Below are 20,259 nucleotides of genomic sequence, written 5' to 3'. Positions count from 1 at the left end.
GTTGTCTTCAACTTAGATTAGATTCCCACACTTCACTATTGAAGATCAATGTTACTAAACTGGCATATCCCAAATTTTATTCCTCCCCACTCCCCAAAACGTATTCTATTGAATACTGGAGGTGGCTGGATTAACACAAGTTTTCTGTAAGCACAAAGGAATATACAACATACATAAATCATGTATCTTGTGCGCTAAAACGATCATTGCATTTATTTGTATTAGGCTATTTCTAACAGATCGAATTTATAATGTATATAATGCAAATACTAATTTCACACGTACAAAAAGATGTAACACAAAATAAATTATAACGACCGAAAATAGGAAATAAAAAATATATGGCTGAGGGAAACGAGAATAAGAAAAGACTTGAAATATGGTTAATAATTTCATGATTGTTTTAACTAGCTAGAATCTCCTTCTCTTATCTTGGACAAAGCCTTCATTCCCCGCTAGCATCAAGTACTTGTCCTTCCTTGTAAGGGTAGTGCACTCAAATCCCAAAGCATCAGCCAGTTGTCTTTGAATATAATTTGCCACTTCGTAGCCAGATTTCCCTCCAGAACAGGTCAGCTCCTTGGGCACCTTCTCGAGAATATGAATGTAATAGCTTGGTCTAGGGTTCATGAAGAAGAAAATGGGATCCAAGCATTTCAATCCACTAGCTGTTGTACCATAGAACATGCTTACATTTGTGTTCATCCCTACAGGGACAATCTCATCAGCCAATTCTGCAAACAGTGAGCTAAACCTTAACAAATAAGGCTCTCTACATGTGGTTCCTTCAGGGCACACCACCAAATCACCCTCGTTTAGCAATCTCTGCATGGTTTGTCCGTCTTTTTTTCTGTCTCTCGTTAGCCTTACGGTTCTAATCGGGGCTATAATTTCAGACATTCTGCTTAGACTATATGTAACTGCGGTCAAAGGCTTACGTAAAGTTGTGCTAAGGAAAACTGGATCCAAAAGGGTCCTATGCGTGCATACGTATAGGACTCCCTTTCTCTGAACCGAAATTGGTGAAGAGCTGAACCCTTTGACAGTGATTCTCACACCGCTGAAGGTGGCCAGCAAGACTGCTAACTTATAAGGAAACATAATACCCACAAAGATTCTAAAGATGGCTAGAGCTATTCCAAGCGGAAGCCACATGAACATGGAAAGACTTGCCGATGGAGTGGGCAAGAATGCTAGCCTTCCATCATGGAATATCAGAGGCTTTGGGTACTTGCTCTTTGGCATTATTGAAGATGCACTGTTCTTGTTATCTTCCTTGTTCACCACATAAGCTTCCTGTACCAATCAAATACAAGGAACCAATAAATTGTTCAATAAGAGTTAGATGTGAATTTACCAGAAATAGAAAAAAATTTATAATTTTTTGGTATATTGAGAGAACATCCCAAGTCGTTTTTTGTCTTTCCGTATAATAGAAGTAAGCAGGATAGAAGAAAATTGAGAAATGGTAGAGTTTAAATAATACCTTGCAAAGAGAGATGAAAAGATGGTCATGGAGACTTGAACTTCCAAGGCCGATTTCGGGTTTTTTATCTCCGAAATACTCTTTAAGAGCTCTGTGCTTTACAAGCAAACCAGACTCAGATATTAAACCGGTAAAGTAGTCCCCAACAGAGTGCAACTCAGTCCCAATAACGCCATCAACTCTCAAATATTCTTTAAGAAATCCTTCTACCATAACTCTCGGTACACTTGTAAAGACAACCCTTCTCCCAGCCGAAGCCAAAACCTCATAAGCTTGAGCATTGAGATTCTCAAGGTAAAACTTAGGCAAAACAGCCCTACTCACAGTTTCAATATTTTTTACTTTAAGGCCACAAAAGGAAATGAAAATCATAACTCTTAATTGGAGCTCATGGTCAAGAACCCACAAGAAAATACTTGACAAAAGCAACAAAAATGCTCTAAAGATGGTACCGCCTTCGAAAGCAACAAGCATGAAATATGGAAAAAAAGATTGGGATCGTAACAAGACTCCATTCATGTCGCAAACCAATGTATCAAAAGCTCTATTTTCTAAATCACACTTGGCCACACTAGGAAACGAAGGAGATTGCTGCTTTGAAGATAGGTTCCTCAAAAAGAACCCATAGCTTCTTATTTTCCTTGCAGCCCTGTAACATGAGTTGGCCAGAAGCCTGTTGAAGAGCCAGTCTGCTATCATTATAATAACTGATACTGGGAACATCATGGCTTTCTAGCTCTTTCTTCCTACCTGAATGATGTTATAACAACAGAAAAGAAGATTAACAGAGTCTGAAGATGAAAGAGAGAAAGGATGGATAAAAGAGATGGTTCAGGGCTTGTGAAGAAGAAGAAGAGAATCAGAAAATATTTATAATTGTCATTAAAGGGTTTTGTGTGAAGTTGACCAGAGCATTTGGTTACCCACACCGCTAGCATTAATTGCACCGTAAAATTTTTCTTCCTTTGATTACCCAATTTTATATCATTTTCAAAAACATAGCATGAACATGCATATGCTGCTACAGTTTTTTTTCCCTACCACCGTAAGCTACAATGCAATAGTTAGGTTAGGATGTTGGTGACCGCCTTTATAATTTCTGTTCAGCGTCGTGGTTTGAAAAATTTTCTGCCTCTTTTTCCCACCCAACAATTATCATTTTACATTGGAATGTGTTCATAATTTTTAGGGTATCAACAGGCTGGAGATGAACATCTTTGACCTTTTATTAATGGGGTTTCAATTTTCAATTTATTTTAAACAATAAAAAAGGCAATGGAAAGAGAAGTTAGATAACCCATAAAATCCGATCGATTGACTTTTCTTAATAATTTTATAGTTACTTCAGGACAATTCTCATTAATAAATTACAACTACTTGGACTATTGACTTTTACATCTCTTTGACCTTATTTTGTCCTGTCTCGATGCCATCTTTGATCATCGTTGTCTGGTAATATTTGCCGTTAATTTCTAATTAATTAAGAGCATAGTTAGATTATGTTCGTTAATCTTAGCAGTTGAGTCAGATCATGCAAAGCTCGTTCATGGGTTGGTGAAATTTTCAATCATTTGATATGAATGTTAATTACCGTGCACGATGTCTGCATGAGACATTAATTGTATGATTAAATTGTTTTATTTTAGTTGTAATAAAAAGATTAAATAACAGTTAGTGCAGCAGAATGAAAGACGTTCCACGGTACGGTAACCATGAGGACTAATAAATTTATGAACCAGAGTCATGGTTTGCGAAAAAATGTTGATAGATCACCTTGCAAATTTATAAATACCAACAAAAAAAATATATGAGATTAGAAACCGTTAGAATACGATAATAACAAGTAAAATTGATAGGTTAATTTCGGAATCACCATATTAGTTAATGTTAGTTAACCGTTGAACTGCTTTAAAAATATTATCCGATTCTTGTTACTGTTTAATGTTAGTTAAAGACAAATCACATTCTTAATTCTAATTAATTTCACTTTTTGTCTGAGAGGACACCTATAGCTGTTCCAAATTTCCGTATTAACAGTTAGGCTTAGAGCTACGTCTAAAAATATGTAAAACAAAGTAAAATCTATTTAAGACATCATTAAATAATTACGAATAAAAGAGATAGAGAGAGACCAAGAAGAAGACATAATTTTCAAGAATTAAAATGTTGGGTTGGGTCACTCATAAATCTCAATGATAAAACTTATTACATCAGTAAAAGAAAAATAATATTGATGTTTAATTTTTTTTTTATTAATCTAGGAATTCTTGCAATAAATCTTTAGAACTTTATAATCACTTAGACTCGTAATTAAAAATAAATTTTATTAAAATATATTATGTTAGACTCATTCGAACACTAAACATTTATAAATGATGTTTAACTTTTTAGCTCTCAGACCAAACCCTAGGAATCTTCATGTTTACATATTTAATGTGAATGGCACTTAGAAAATTTCTCTTTACCGAGGATCGTCATGAATGATACGAAAATTTGATAATATTACCGGCACGACAAGGAAAAACGACGACCCACTTGACTTTATTATATTCAAATTCTTTACTTCAAAAGCACCCAGAATAAAAGTTGTTGCCAGATGGATAAACCGTGGATTGGGCTGGACCATTGGTGGAGAATAATTAACAAGAATATTTAGTAAAGGCCTTCTAATTCTTGCCATCTAATGACCAACCATTTTCTAAATGGGATTTCTCAATTAAATGGATTGAAGATAGGAACACATCTCTACCCGTGGCCCCCAAATTATTGAATTTCATATATATATATATATATATATCAATAAATGTTTTTGTTTTTTTAAATAATATTGTTTTCCATAGAGATAAAGTGATAGTGTAAGGAAGACGCCTGCACCATTGGACGGGTTTGACTAGAGTAATTTACACTCTCTAATCGAACTTTTCCACCCCTTTAATTAGCACAAATCGCATTTTTCACCTAATATCAAACATTGTTAAAGAAAATGAACTTTGACACAATGTTGAAAAGATAAATTATTATATTATCTTTAATAATTTTATTTTTCAAAATTATTGTATTACTATAAAAAAGCAAAAGTTAAAAAATTTGGTTTAAATATCAATTTTTTATTAATATCATCGTGTACTCATTTCCTTTCACCTAAACCCTCTTTTTCCTAAGTACTCATCAAACTCTAGCTTCTATTTTCACTTTTGGTGACTTATCTTTGGATTTAATTTGATTTTTACGGTCATTATTGACGTTGATCTTATCATCTCCAGCCTCTCACCTTCTCTTCATCAGTTACCCTCTTATCATATATGCTTGAAAACTATTAGTATCACTTTTGTGAACCGGATAAGAAAATGTCTAAATAAATGGTGCATGAGAACTAAAGGTGGAAATGAAGAATGATGAGATGGTGACAATGGAATAAATGAGGTTGCAAATATGAGGCTAAACAAAATGTTGACAATTGGTTACAGTAATTGAAGCATTGATGCCAAGCTAATGACTTTATCAACGCATTTCAATAATCAATTAAAGTTTCAAATATTTGATTCTATTCGATGATGATCTTCGACAAGGCCATCCTCTCTCTCTCTCTCCAAATATGCTTTATTTGCTTTCAATTATTTCTCTGTTCTTTAATCTTTTTACCTTCACTTTCAAAGTTGGGATAGTAAATGAAAGAGAGTGATTGTTTTAAAGAAAATGAGACGAAATAAATGTTTCTTAAACGAGAAAATAACGTTTAGATTCGACTCAAAAGAAATTAAAGTTTAAAGTGATATAATGAAAAGAAAAGTTTTTTTTTTTAAATTAAAACGAGGGAAATTTTATTTTTTAGGACTTTGAGATAATTTGATCTTTTTGCCCTTCCATATATCAATCAGTTTACAATAATGGGATTCGACAAATAGGTGGAAAATAAAATTTTCAAACTTAAATATGGGAACGTCCTTCAGCAAAGTTTGGGAGGGAGCAAAAGAATTTATCTCATCTTATTATAAATAAACATAACTATAGTCACATTCCTTCGCTAAAACCCTCCTTTTCCTTCAGACCAAAAGCCAATTATGGGGGAAAATGGAGAAACGCAGCCACTCTCATCCAAGAAGCAAGTTCATCTCTTTTATTGCGTCGAATGCGAAGAGCTTGCCCGCAAAGTAGCTGCTCACTCTGACAATATTACCCTTCAATCCATCAACTGGAGGTTCTAATACTAGCTCTTTCTCTCTTTCTGTAACTTTGTATTGCTTATATGTTGTTTCAATTCCATGACTGAGTTCTGACGCGCTTTTTTTCTCATTATTTTAATTGTTTGTTTGTGTGTTTAGTTGTATGGTGTATAGAACCCAGAAAGGGGGGAAAAAGGCATTTTGAATAATTCCGATGAAGTATATATGAAGTGCTAACAAATATAAATGGGTAATTTAGAAGAAATTATATTGTCCTTCTAGAAAAAAAAGATTATAATTTGTCTGCTCCAAGTATTAGTTTGTGTAATAAAGGTTATACGAGGGTTTACACATGCTTTTTGCAGCTGGTTTTCTTCCAATATGGTCGAGTTGTCTTAAATCATAAAATTTTGTTTGGTCCAAAGACACCTGCGTTCGCTTTTTTTTTTTTTTTTTTCCCTCAGTTTCTTTCTAAAATTCGATAAACGTCTTACCTTGTTTGGGTTAGTAATATTGCTGCTTAATGTGATTTATCCTAGACCCATAGAAGACAACAAATTTCCAAACTCTTTTTTACTGTTTTTAGTGCTTTGTTCTATTTAATGTATTGCAGTTTCTATGAAAGAAATGTTTAACTTCTTACTCTTGTTTCATTTGTGCATTCCCCAAAGAGAACACAGGAATTTTTTTTGTTAAAACTTTCTCTATTCAAATTTCCATAATCTTTGTGAAATTTTATTGTAAATGTTCATGCAAGAATTACAATTGTGTTTGAATTCCATAATAAGAATTTTATCCTATAATGCTTTGTACTATAACCAAATTCCTGGATTATTGACTGAGTATCCCATCTGAAAACTTTGATAATCTTGGGGTTTTAAGTCCTGAGTTTCTGATCACTTGAATTTCCTTGGGGGTCAGAAAATTCCAATTCAAAGGCAACTTTGATGGTTTATTTGTCAATGATTTGCAAATATATTTTGAGTTAAAGGGAAATTGCACTTTGGTTTGGCTTGTGTTCTAAAATACATTGGGAAATTATGTTGTTGAGGAGTATTATTGTAATTGAGGGAGAAATCATGATACTTTACTTGTGCATGTGTCAGGAACTTTGCTGATGGATGGCCCAACCTATATATAAATAGTGCACATGATATCCGAGGTCAGCATGTTGCCTTTCTTGCCTCTTTCAGCTCCCCAGGTGTTGTATTCGAACAGATATCTGTCATATATGCACTCCCACGGCTGTTTGTTGCTTCCTTTACATTGGTGTTGCCTTTCTTCCCAACTGGCTCCTTTGAGCGAATGGAGGAAGAAGGAGATGTGGCAACTGCATTCACCATGGCTAGGATATTATCTAATATTCCCATTTCAAGGGGTGGCCCTGCTAGTTTAGTAATATATGATATACATGCTTTGCAGGTTGGTAATTCTTTCAGTGAAAGCAATAAAATTAATTACTGCTTTCATGGTGATGTTGTCTTCTTATGTTTTGAATTTGTTGATTTAAAAGTTCAGGGTAGGAGCAGCAAGTAAATCCCCGGTCTTATAACTAAAATTATGTTTTTGTTTACTCTGATCAGTATAGAATTCTCTTCCCGCTTTTATTCAAATGTGTGTGCATGATACATTGTTCATTACTATTACTGGTAGTTGAGATGCCTGTCAACTTTTACTGAAATGGAAGGTTGCAAACTGCAAAGCTTGCCAAAATTTATCTATGACTCTCTTTTTTAATTACTCTCCAAATTTTAACTTTTGTAATAAGTCTTGATTCTTTGTCTTAGTTTTCCTTATGCAGGAAAGGTTTTATTTTGGGGACCATGTCTTGCCACTGTTTGATACGGGGATCCCTCTACTAAAGCAACGTCTTGTCAAGCTCCCTGATGCCAACAATGTGAGTATATTTGAGCATACAATACTTGCTGCTGACTGTCTTTGTAAAATATGCTGTTCATGTTGATAGTGGTGTAGCTATCTTTTTCGTTATCAGTTTATCACTTGAAGATTATCATTGTTATATCTATTCTTATTAAATGTTTATAGATATCTTTCAAGGTTTTGTATTGCAATGGCACTTTCACTTGAGGTAGATGTAATATTTCCTCAATGTAATTCAGATTGTTATTGCATTTCCGGATGATGGAGCTTGGAAACGATTCCACAAGCAGCTGGATCATTTTCCCATGGTTGGTTTAGACTCTTCTTGAATGAATTTAAATATGCTTAATACTCCATGTCTTGTGTTATCTGGAATATTTGATCTTGTTGAGTTGCAGGTGGTGTGTACTAAGGTTCGTGAAGGTGATAAGAGGATAGTTCGAATCAAGGAGGGGAATCCTGCTGGTTTCCATGTGGTCATTGTAGATGATTTGGTGCAATCTGGAGGAACCCTTATTGAGTGCCAGGTAGTTATTCCCATTTAATAAACTACACATTGAATCTTGCATTTCTGAGTTAAAAAATCATTTTCATTATGACTCCGGAAAAAGCTTTATAAATTTAAATGAAAAGTCAATCCTCATGCAATTCGTAAAAGGCAACTTATGCTTCTTGGTGATAGGGGTTTCATACGACATTCAAAATATAAACCTTTCATCTTTCTTAGCCCAATATAATTACAAACTTATCTTTTGTTTGGTATACTAACTTAATCAACTAATAGCCTAACTGCTGAAATCTGAATTGTTTATGTTATTGATATTAGAAAGTATTGGCGGCTAACGGGGCAGCAAAGGTCAGTGCCTATGTCACACATGGTGTGTTTCCGAAGGACTCCTGGGAGCGTTTTACCCTCAAGAATAATGGTAATTACCTCTTCTTCTTATCCATACCATCTCTCTGTTAATTTTTTTTTAATCTTATTGCTAATTGATGTTGTTTTCAGATAACCTAGAGAAGGCATTTTCATACTTCTGGATCACAGATTCCTGCCCAAATACTGTCAAAGCCATAGCCAACAGGGCTCCTTTCGAAGTTCTGAGTCTTGCTGGGTCAATTGCTAATGCTCTACAAATTTGAAAGCTATCCATGCTGTTGATATTCGTGGGATCAGGTGGTGTGGTGATAGCATATTTTTTGGGGGTGATTGTTATTTTATAAGTCATTTTCATGCTTCAATCAGAAGACATGAATTAAATAACTACCTGCTGCTTCTGCTTGACGGTTACCTAATTAATACTAAAAAGGAACTCTTTGCAAGTTGGGTTGGTCTTTCCCCGAATTATATATACATTCGATCAGATTGAACTACTCAAAATTCTTTGAACCCCTTAAGTTATCTCTAATGAATTTGAACCCGATGCGGTTAATTATTATTTCCCTACGTAATCTTTTCAGTTATTATCTAAAATAGCCAATTTAATCAAGAACAAAAAGAAAAGAAGGGCAAAGCTTTCCAGAATAGATGCAAATCACAACATCCTATTCTATTTCAGCATAGATTAGATTATTACTAACCCAAATAATTGGTGCACTTTTGCATAGCAATAGATGTTCTAATCATAAGTGATGGAATATCTGTACAAACCTTCTATCTCGTCAAATACACGTTTTCTTAGCTACATAATCAACACAGTGCGGTGTCTTTTTAGCCTATACAATTTTGTAAGCACCACGTAATCCTACACCTCTCCGAATAGATATTTACTAGTGTAAACATGTGATCATATTTGCAGATGGACAGAAATTGATCCAATAGAAAAATAAAACCTAAACAGATCATACCTCAGAAGAGTAATCAGCCACAAATCAGTCAGCAATTACTTCGATTCCCAGCAATATGCTTCCAACTCTGCTGGTACAAGAACAATTTGTTGATCTAAATATGAACAAAATGATTTCTGCCTTTTAGTGAATATATAGAGAGCCCGTGATTGGAGCGCTGAACCTGCACACAATGTCAACCATAATATACACTTGTTTCTTGGTTTCTCCTCCAACTTTGTACACTTAGTTACCTATGAAACAGTCAGCACTCCAAGCCACTTCCTTTTGGCCCAGAGTAAGAATTTCAATGATCTGTTAAATCTTATCTGGCTTGTCATCAAGATTACCCTTTAAGCTTTCCAAGGAATCACCAGAATAAGACCCATCTGGTTGTCTAATAAAGATATTCAAATTGCCAGAAAGGAAGGGTTCCTGAAGGATCCACAAAAGTGCAGAGAGTCAGCATTGAGCTTAATGGTGTCTAGAAAACAACTTCAACTATAATTAGGGCTGGATTCGAGCTCGAGCTCGGCTTGGCTCGGTTTGAGCCCGAAACGAGCCGGGCTCTGCTCGGCTAGATCGAGCTCGAGCTGGCTCGGTAGATTTTTTTTAAATTTTTTATACAAAACGACGTCGTTTTGATCTATATATATATACAAAACGATGTCGTTTTGATATGAAAAACGAGTCGAACCGAGCCGAGCCAAAAACGAGCCGAACCCGAGCCGAGCCGAGTTCGGCTCGTGTCGAGCTCGAGCCGAGCTCGGCTCGGCTCGGCTTGAATCCAGCCCTAACTATAATATCTGGTTAATTTTGCATGCACCTTAATAAGTTCATACGCATGCTGTGGAATGAGTTAACATTTGGATGAACTATTTAATGAGGGAACTTTCATATGTTCTGGGAAAGCTCTAGAGTGGAATTTGAACCACTTTATATTTTAATCCCTCTATTATGATTTATGAACAGGCTTATGTGTGTTGACCCGCACCAACATTCTTGTCTTGTTTACATCAAATTTTATTTGAACACAACATATTTAAAGGCCTGGCTAATTACTAAATTGGAATTTGGCATTTTTCCACGACTATTTCTTTTCTGTTTTAAATTAATATTATTATAAGAGGATTTGCTCACTTTGTAAACATACATGCATACACATACAATGACCTAGCTAACCAATATAGAGGAATTTGGGCCTAACTAAAAAGTCTCTAATTTGATATATAAACAAGGGAAGAAATCAATTAAATTGAAAGCAGATGACAAAAGCTTCCTATGAAAAAACTCTCCACAAATCCATTTCTCTCTCCACTTTCCTTTTTGTCCTCATATGGGGACCGACTCTCTCCCTCTCCAGCTCTCCCCATCCTTTTAACTTTTATTTTGCTCATATTCAAGACCAGCACACGCACTCCGTATTCAACCACTTCCCTTTTTGTCCATGATAAGACATATACTCTCTCTCCACTTTTCTTTTTGTCCTTAAGTTCTCTCGTTGGACTATATTTTTGCATCAAAGATAAAATTTTTGATGCAAAAATATAAAATCAAGAAGTAAACAAATATGCAAGCTAATAATCAGCCAAGCTAGCAGACTTTTTATTACTTGTATTGAAGAAACTGCACCAATAAATCAATAGGAAAAATATTCAACTCATGGAGCAAAATACTAAGCATAAAAGAAAAGAGAACTTAAAAATTTTACCTGATCAACCGTCTCTTGGCCCTCTGAGTGGAAGAGAATTGGCCTGCATCGTTTGTCTTCATTCATTAGGCTTGAATTTTGGAAGTGTGTCACAAGAGCAGCCTTGCCTTGGATTCGGGCATATGCCAGTGATGCAACTTTCTCACTGTTGAACTTCTCCCATTTCTTCCCATTAAATGCCTGTGCAAGAATTCCCTAATGTCAGTTCTGAGTTGACAAAAAGGAGTCCCAAGGTCCACTTTGGCAATATATATAGTATAAATTTGTGGCCAACCAGTCAGATATAATTAATTTGATACAATAATCTTTTCTTATAGTACAAAAACTCATATACAGAATAATCCACTCAAATGCCCCATTAAAAATACAAAACCAACTTACTCAGATTTCCATTGACTAAATGATTTACAATAACACATGAATTAATGATAAGACTAATGATTGAAACAATAAAAAGGGGGCCAGATATCAAACCTCATAGAAGGATATGATGTGTGAAGGAGAAACCATATTGATGAAGGCATAACCCACATTGCACTTATTCTGCAAGCAAAGCTTTTAACCATCAGCAGAAATTCAATTTGAAGAAGAAAATAAAATTTTAGAAATTCCTCAAATTTAAAGTACCTTAAAATCAATTGGCAAATAGAGAAAATCATAAGTACCACAGTGATTTTCATCAATGGCAGCCAGCAACATCTTTGAAGTATACCTAAAAGGAAGCCAAGTAAAAATAATCGAGCAATTAGCCATCTCAATAAGAACTACAAGCATCATATATATGTGATAAGGATATTCATTTATTTTTCTTACTTATTAGGGATGTTTTTAATCATTAAAGTGGTTCTAGTATCTTCCCCACTAACAATTTTGTCCAAATCAAGCTGATACTGCTTCTTGCTATCAATCTGGCTTGCACTACCGTCAACTCGCCTACTCCGACCACGTTCCATCAATCCCTCATTAGTTGCAGTTGCAGGTCCTGCAAAAGAACCATTTCCAAGGAACATAGGACCATGTCTTGGCAGTGACATCATTCGAAGACTAGGTGAACCATTTTCAGCCACATTTCCAGGAAGGCCACCAACAGGACTCCCAATGTTCATCACATAACTTCCATTATTGTGATTTGCACCCATACCCCCAAATCTAATTGGGTTCACAAAGGATGTATCAGGTGAGTCTGGGAAAAATCCAAAATGTCTATCAAGGGTCACACCAGAAGGAGCAGATCCAACATGATGGTGATGACGTGAGCCAATAAATGATCCATGCCGACTGTACAGAAAGCCCTGTCCCTGTCCACTAGATGAAAATGAGTGCCCCATTGGTGATGTCGGCCAAGCAGAAGAACTGGAGTGCTCAGAGTAAGTCGTGGGACTTCCCCATAAAAACTGAGGACCAGACAAAGTTCCAACACCAGAAGAATTTGAATTTGATTCACCAAAAGCAGATATAGGCCCAGGACTCACACTCAACTTCTGTTCAGGAAACGATTGAGAATACTGAAAGGGTGCTCCTTGCACTGGCGCAGTGTTACTATATATCTGGTTTGTGTGATTGGCTCTTCCTTGGTCCTTGCCAATTGGAGCAATCTTTCCAGATTTAGACAAATGAGGTGGGAGAATAGATGCCAACCCAGGCAAATGGTTACCATTAATAGGATTCATTGTTCCCAAACCAGAAGACTTACTATGCAAAGGATTATGTTCAACAGGGCTACTAAATTGCACCCAGTTACCTGTCATGATGGAGTACTGAATCAGCTAATAATCAAAAGTACATTTTAAAAGGAACCAGTAAGATATATAGATAATTGACGTCTCACGAAACCAGAGTACCAGGCTCTTTACCTGGGGGAGAGTTAGTCACCGGTGAGCCTACTTGATGCCAAAAACCTCGGACCTCATCTTGTTCCAGCTCCTGACTTAGTTGCTGCATCAAACTAAACATAAAATTTACCTCTAATTATTCAATTTCATTTTACAGCTTAATGAAGAAACATTGAAAAATGGATAATAAGTCCAATATAACCATGTAATCTAATGAAATATACTCTTAATTGGAGGATAATATCTCCAGATTCTTTTTTGAAAAAGGAAAAATGTCTTAAGAATATTTATGCCGGCAGCAGTAATTGATTAACATGAAAAAGTTTGATGTTTAGGAAGAGTGTCATATATTAATAATGTTAGAGAAATTAAGGTGGAAAGTCAGTGTTTCGAGAAGCATATAAAAAACTACAGTAGCCACAGTTTCGAGCCAGTGCTACACTACCAAAAGTTGTGGCACTCAGAGGGAGAGTGAAACCAAAGACAAGCTTCAAAATAAACACAAAACTCTCTTTATCAATCAACTCATCATGTAAACCACACATTTTTGTTGTTGTCCTACCAAATGATTTAATAAAATGGTAACTTGAAGTTAGCATTACAATGACAATACTTAAATGACCAAACCAATACTTACTTTCGACGTGCTCCACCAGGGCGGCTAGGTTCAAGCTTTATGCGTTTTCCAGCTATGTCACTCCTATTCAATGCTCTGAGGGCAGTTTCGGCAGCTCTAACATCATAAAACTCAATGAATTTATGGTGTCGCTTGTGTGGTGTTTCTCTAATCTACATTTTACACACGCAAGGACTTACAACATATCAGCACAGGAAGCAATTTGACCAAGAGTAATAAAATAAAAAATAAATAAAACACATGCCTCTTTGACCTCCCCATATGCCCCAAAAATTTGACGAACGTCATCGTTAGATACAGAAGCATCCAAATTGAACACCACAAGAGTCCCCTGATTTATATCCTTTTCTGAGGGATTATCCTGGAATTTAGAAAAGAAAACAATGCATGCATAAGATGTTGAGGGAATCAACAGTCCAAAGTCAATCCTACGATGAGATATCCTTGTTCAAACCTTAGGAATTGAAAAATGAATATCCAGTTTTCTTCGTCTTAAAGGCTTATTTTGTAATGCACGCATTGCAGTCCGAGCAGCTCGAATATCATAGTAAGATATCATCACAAACCCCCGATGTTTGCATGCAGTGTATAAAGTCCTGATATCCCCATATTGCTACAAGAAAAGCAGGACAGAGTCAAGAAGCACTTAAACTAACCAATAAAGGTCAAAGACAATTTCCCCCTTAAGTAGAAGAAATACTTTCAGATAAAACTGCCAAACCACAACCATAAACTTCCTCAATCAAACCCCACACACACACCAACAACCCCCTCCACACACCCCCACCCCCCCCCCCCCCCCCCCCCCCCCCCCCCAACCCAAAAAAACGGTTCAGCACTTCCAATAGATTCCTACACAAAATCAATATCCAAAGCTTTAAACTTGGTATAAATTCAATACAAATTATGAAATACCTCAAAGAGAGACCTCAATTCAGTGTCCTCAACATTGCTATTGATATTTCGAACAAATAATGTTCTTGAAGGATGCTCGCCATATGGATGTTCCCCAGCCACAGTTCCCACGCCATTAGAGAAAGGATAGTGAGCAATTCCATTTCCAGTGATCCCATCAGATATGTTAAGCTTTGATATCTCAAACCTAAGGCTCTCTTGAGGTTCAAAGTCCAACTCCATCCCCCCTCCGCTGTCAAACAGATCATAATCTTCTAAATCCTCTAATTGGCTAGGCAACCCACTTAGATCAAAATCATCTGTTATGCCAGCAAGAAGCTCATCTTCATCATCAGGAAGCATGGTTCCAACTGCATTTGGTTCAACATCTTCAAGTGGATCCTTCACGCCATTTTCAAGGTCAACCTTGTTTATATTTGGTGAGCTATCATCAACAGGTTGACCTTGATCCTCTGAATCATGAAAGTTCACTGCATGTTTGCAAAAGGTCTCAAAAATCATTTTAAGGGGTAGGGATCTATTACATCTAGTAAGAAGAGCCCACACATACATTTTTCATGAGGAAGGACAGGCAAAGAGCTAGAAAACAAGCTTGCATCATTTGATGCAAGAAATGCATCTCTTCCACTTGGGATTCCCCACACACCACTTGCTGCCACTCTAGGAATAGTCAATGATGGTATATTGAATGAACCTACAAAACAATATGAATGATCACTCAAGATCTCCCAAGTAAAAACACGTATCTGACTATATGTATTTTCTTATCTATCGTTAGATGTATAGAGAGAAAGAAAAGGCACCTCCAGAAGGACCCAATACTGAATCCTTCAAATGTTGTTCCATTGAATCTCTTTCTGCAACAAAATGGTCAGCAAAAGAAAGCTGAAAATTAAGCTATAACCAAACTTTATTGAGGCCATTAGAAAGCCATTCAGAACCCAGATATAGGTTAATACGCATTGAATAGTATAAAGACAATCGTACTAAGCAAAGATGTCAATCGCAATACACCTATTGAACATTTCTCTTTCTCTGTATGCACACAAACGCATATCTTCTATATGATCAAACATACAATACTCATCGTCAAGCAGAGAATTAAATGGATACAAAATAACAAATACCAAGAAACCAATAAACAAACAAAAACAGTACCAAAATTACGCAGCTCATGAAAATCAAGCAGAACTAGTAACAGCAGCTGCAAAGTCAACTGTCAACATCCTCCTTCGTGAATGATCAAACCACACAACAAAACATCAAACATAACGAAAACATAATTATATCAAGATAATCAACTCATTTAGCACAAAAAATCCACTTCATAGCATGTCAACACAATTCCAAAATCTCGAATTTAGTAAAATTTACAACATCATCGCCTACTTCATCAAACAGTCACTTCAACTGACCACAAACAGAATAATAATAATAATTAAAAAATGATTAATAAAGAAAGAGTGTGCACCTTCAGGACAGAACGAGAAATGAACATATAGTAGCAGTTAAAGAGAATCAATTAAAGATGATGAGGTGTTTGATTGGCAAAATTCAAGCAGAGTTTTGTCTTGATCAAGATAACATAATTTATAAGCAACGACTGAAGATAGATCAATAAAAAAAATAGTTTCGTAGAAGCTGAGAAATTTATTTCTTCTACTCATCTACTTCCTTTTCTGTCGCCAGAAACCATGAGAAAATAAAAGAAAATAAAAATATAAGAAAAAAATTAGAGAAATGATTGGAGAGAAGAAAGGAATAGTACAAATACAATTACACTGCCACGGCCACCAACACAAGACACAAATTATTGAGAATTTTCTTACTTTCGGAAAAAACATAATAAAAATTCAGCTGTATTTGAATTATGTTTGGAGTCCGTTGACACAGCTGCGAATAAAATAACTAATAACTATCTCTACAGATAATTGGTTATGAGGAGGCCAGGAGAAATGAGACATTTATTCTTGTTGGCGTAATCTGATTGGTAGATTAGATTTTTACTTTGGTTTACTGTAAGCAGATGGACATGGTTAATGAGAATGAAATTGAGTGCAGACTAAGTAGTAGGAGCAGTGACGTGGCGTTGCGTCGGCAAAAGTTATTGGATTCAGCCCCTCCCGTGTGGGACATTTCAGGGAATAAACTCATAAAAAGGGAGGACCCCTAATCTATCGAGGAGCAAGGGCATCACATCTCTCTTTGTATGACGAGTCTCTTGGTCTTATTTTTTACCTTATCAAGATATTTGGTTCTGGCCGTGAGGCTATTTTGACTGACAAAAGAAGAAAGGTTATAAATTTTGAAAAAGTTATTCAATTCAAATAAGGTTTTTTTTTTAAATAAATAAATATATATATTATTCTAATAAAAAATTTTATCTTAGTTGATATTAATTATAATTTATTTTTCCCTTTTTCAACATAATTGTGTGTAAATTAAGGTGTCATATCAATATGATAGTTGGCCTTTTTTTTTTTTTTGGTTGATAAGTGGGATCACATTTTGAATTTAGTAAGTGATATGTTAGATTCTGGAAGGGTTGGATATTCCAAACCTAAAGCGTTGTTGTTTTATGGATTCTGGCAAGGAGAGGTGTCAATAGCATAGTAATCACAGAGGCCCAAACTTGCCATCTTGTTGACTATGACATTGGCGACCAAGAGACATTTCCCACAAAATTACAAGTGCGACTGTGCGAGTATTTAGGCCCAATAGCGGACTATTGAATAACAATGAATCAATAAAACTATGGAAACAATCAATATACACTATTTTATATATAAATAATAATTTATTATTTTATTTTTAATTTAAAATATATTATTATTTGTACATATTATTAATGCACATAATGTTGCTCATAATAAATTACAAGAATAAATTACTATTTTTCATCTAAGTTTGAGAGTAAAATTCTTTTAATTTTTACACTACAAACTCCTGTACTAAATATTATTGACAAAAAAAATTATGATTAAAGAGTATAAATAAATTTTTGCAAAATAAATAAATAAAATATAATCAATAAATCACAATTAGAAAAATGTTATTTCAACTATAGTGAAATCACACCCGAAAACGTATGATTGGTTAGAATCACACTTAGAGAGGTGTGATCTTATTGAATCACATAAGAAAGTATGATCTTGTTAAATCATAGTTATTAAGTGCGATTATAATTACCAATATAGCACTTTTCTGAATACAATTTTGATGGAAACTTTACATTTGGCATAATGATATCCTATTAGATTACACCTTTAATTCTAACCATTGGATCACACATTCTTTAGTGTGATTATGTCAAATTTAATATATTTGACCTAAATGACTTTATATGGATGAGCCTTTTTCTATGTCCACACAAGGTTAATTTTGAATTTCTTAAAAGACTAGTTTTGAGATTTTGTTTATTGAGGGTAGTCATTAATGTTGAGACTAAACTTAATGATTTATTTGTGAAAAACAAATTGGGGATTGACTCCTTTTGAATAAGCTATAATGATTTTTCTATGATTGACATTATCAATTGAGACCAACCATTAATGTTAACTATCGGCTATAGCAATTCATATAGATAAGCTCAAATTGGTTGATCCGGCCTCTAGAATTAGCTAAACATCGTTTCTAGTATTGGTTGAATTTTATTATAAGATTTTGGAATTTGTTTTAAACCTTTTATTTTCGATTTTCTTCAACCCTTTGTTTTGGAACTTTAGAGTTAATTTCAGACATTTAAACACAACACAAAAAGTGAAATAAGTTAGGAAATACCAAACCCTAAACTAAAATAATGAGTTTTAATATTTCAATCAAATCTTGTTGAAAAACCCTGTTAAGTTGAAATTCATAAAAATGTATAAAACAAAAATTGGCCAAACTTGAAACCCCCTGTTTGACCAAATGAATAAACATTCATTTTCTAATTTGGTTAACACCCCCTTATAAGCCAACATTACTCTTCATAAATTAACTTTATTTGTTTGGTCGAAATCACAAGTTAGAGAAAAAAAACTTAAAAATCATATTTTTTTAGTCGAGACCTATGAATCAAGCTAGAAAACACAATGAGTAATCCGTAAATACTCTTTAAACAATTAATCCAACAATTTTTACCAACTTACATCACTCAATCAACAACACCATCATATTTAGAGTAAAAATTGAAGAATATTATTTTAAATTGAAAAACACGGTAAGAATAGAGAAATTTGGTAAAATACTTGAGACTTGGGGAAAAACTTAGAAATCTAATGGGAATGAAAAGGAGTGAAAATTTAGGGACATGAAAATGAACAAGTACAGAGATGAGTAAAAATAAAAAGTAATTTTTGATAATAAGAAAAATTACTAGTGGAAAAGTGTTATTTGGCGAGAAAAAAAAAATCAAATATACTCTATTCATACCCCTAAGCATAATTATTTAATGTAGTTTTTCTAAAACATACTACTCTGAGTTAAAAATGAATATTTTACAATTAAATTTGAGTGAGAAAGAAAAATCACATTATTGGTGATTATGATTAGTTGATGTATTAAAATTTGATCTTTATTCTTTCGGCATTTGCTTTAAAAGAGAAATGAATATAAATCAGCTGGCGCTTCTCAGATAAGAGAGTCCAAGTGACTCTTATTTTTAGGGAAAAAAATGTTTTGATTTTTCCTTTTTTTCTGATCGAGGACTTTGTCTATATTTATTAAATAAATAAATTTAGAGTATAATAATTAGACTTACACAAAAAAATTAAAATTTTATAAATATGACAAAGATTTGAACTCAAATCTTCAAATCAAAAAATGTTTTGATTTAATATAAAGGGAATAAGATAATTTCCCACTCAAGTTTTAGTTCAATCTTAAAATCATATTTACGAAAAATAAAAACTTAAATACCTACCCATAGACTAATTGTCATTAAAATTTTCAATTAAAGACAGAGGTAAAATTGTTATTTTACCCATAATCTCTAAAAATTAAAAAATTTATATCATTTTCTCTCCTTAGTTTAGACAACTCATATTTACCTCCATGATTGAATTTTAAAAAATTCATTTTTTCCCCTTTTTAGGTTTCATTTTTAGTGGTTTAGAGAATTGATCGGTGATATAAAATAAGTAAAGGTCTTCTTCGAATAAAGACGACTTTTTGTCATCCAAATTAGAAATAAGAGATGAAGGACGACATTTTGTCATCCTTTGTGATCCGATCTAAAAGATAGGTAGAAAACATCGATCATCAATCAAAATGATGATGGTCGGATAAGCAAACAAACCTTAAAGGTAAAATTTAAATTTTAAAAATTGATTGAAGTGTTAGTTTTTTAAATTTAAGAGAAAATGATATAAATTTTAAAGTTTTAAAATTTATAACTAAGATAATGATTTTATCTCTTTTTTAAATTAAAATTTTGAATAATAATTAATTCATAAATAAATAAATATTTAAAATTTGTATTTATTATAAATATAATTTAAAGATTATTCGGTGGAAAATAACCTTTTCCCTGATGTTAAAAAAAAGAAGATGGAAGGCAACGGGGGACAAGAAGCGCCAAATGATCTGGTTGAGTTGGCGTGACAGGTAAGGTACAAGTACAGCCAATGGACAAGGGAACCACTCCTATACGGTCACCAGCTGAAGAAAGCGTCACATGGTCACGTGGATGTGATCAGTATATACTTGCGACGGAGGTTAAGAATATACTAGCATCCATCTGTATTGGATTCTCCATATTTGTATCCCTTTGCCCGATATTCACGTATAAGATTTGTGTACCTGACCCTCTTTATTAAGGAAAAGGGCTA

The 20,259-nt window shown here is 34.3% G+C and overlaps 3 protein-coding genes across 6 annotated transcripts; 1 reads left to right on the top strand and 2 right to left on the bottom strand.

The window, feature by feature from the left end:
• Window positions 1-187: 187 nt before the first annotated feature.
• Window positions 188-2,339, bottom strand: LOC123216221 (glycerol-3-phosphate acyltransferase 1-like). Its single transcript, XM_044636619.1, has 2 exons — window positions 1,487-2,339; window positions 188-1,296 (listed from the first exon to the last, which is right to left on the bottom strand). Exons 1-2 carry the CDS (start codon window positions 2,210-2,212, stop codon window positions 412-414), a joined length of 1,611 nt encoding a protein of 536 aa, XP_044492554.1. The 5' UTR covers window positions 2,213-2,339; the 3' UTR covers window positions 188-411.
• Window positions 2,340-5,488: 3,149 nt separating this feature from the next.
• On the top strand, window positions 5,489-8,850 carry LOC123215711 (ribose-phosphate pyrophosphokinase 4). The gene is made up of 7 exons (XM_044635920.1): window positions 5,489-5,684; window positions 6,756-7,071; window positions 7,451-7,546; window positions 7,770-7,838; window positions 7,929-8,057; window positions 8,357-8,456; window positions 8,537-8,850. The coding sequence occupies exons 1-7, from the start codon at window positions 5,548-5,550 to the stop codon at window positions 8,668-8,670; spliced, it is 981 nt and encodes a 326-aa protein (XP_044491855.1). The 5' UTR covers window positions 5,489-5,547; the 3' UTR covers window positions 8,671-8,850.
• Window positions 8,851-9,097: 247 nt separating this feature from the next.
• On the bottom strand, window positions 9,098-16,211 carry LOC123215710 (protein MEI2-like 2). 4 transcript variants are annotated; one of them, XM_044635918.1, is made up of 13 exons: window positions 15,608-16,211; window positions 15,253-15,306; window positions 15,000-15,143; window positions 14,450-14,919; window positions 13,989-14,147; window positions 13,779-13,895; window positions 13,535-13,686; window positions 12,919-13,010; window positions 11,879-12,806; window positions 11,693-11,777; window positions 11,540-11,608; window positions 11,066-11,245; window positions 9,098-9,789 (listed from the first exon to the last, which is right to left on the bottom strand). In XM_044635918.1, exons 2-13 carry the CDS (start codon window positions 15,293-15,295, stop codon window positions 9,673-9,675), a joined length of 2,556 nt encoding a protein of 851 aa, XP_044491853.1. In that variant the 5' UTR covers window positions 15,296-15,306; window positions 15,608-16,211; the 3' UTR covers window positions 9,098-9,672. The 4 variants fall into 4 exon arrangements, 3 of the variants coding, with proteins under 3 accessions (XP_044491853.1, XP_044491852.1, XP_044491854.1); XM_044635917.1 differs by having other exon boundaries at window positions 15,921-16,211; XR_006502145.1 differs by having other exon boundaries at window positions 9,098-9,538; window positions 9,609-9,789; window positions 15,253-16,211.
• Window positions 16,212-20,259: the final 4,048 nt, after the last annotated feature.

The sequence above is a fragment of the Mangifera indica genome, chromosome 5 (assembly GCF_011075055.1).
Source record: "Mangifera indica cultivar Alphonso chromosome 5, CATAS_Mindica_2.1, whole genome shotgun sequence".
Taxonomy (NCBI): Eukaryota; Viridiplantae; Streptophyta; class Magnoliopsida; order Sapindales; family Anacardiaceae; genus Mangifera; species Mangifera indica.
Note: the sequence above shows the minus strand (reverse complement) of the source record. Positions and strands in the feature narration are given on the sequence as shown.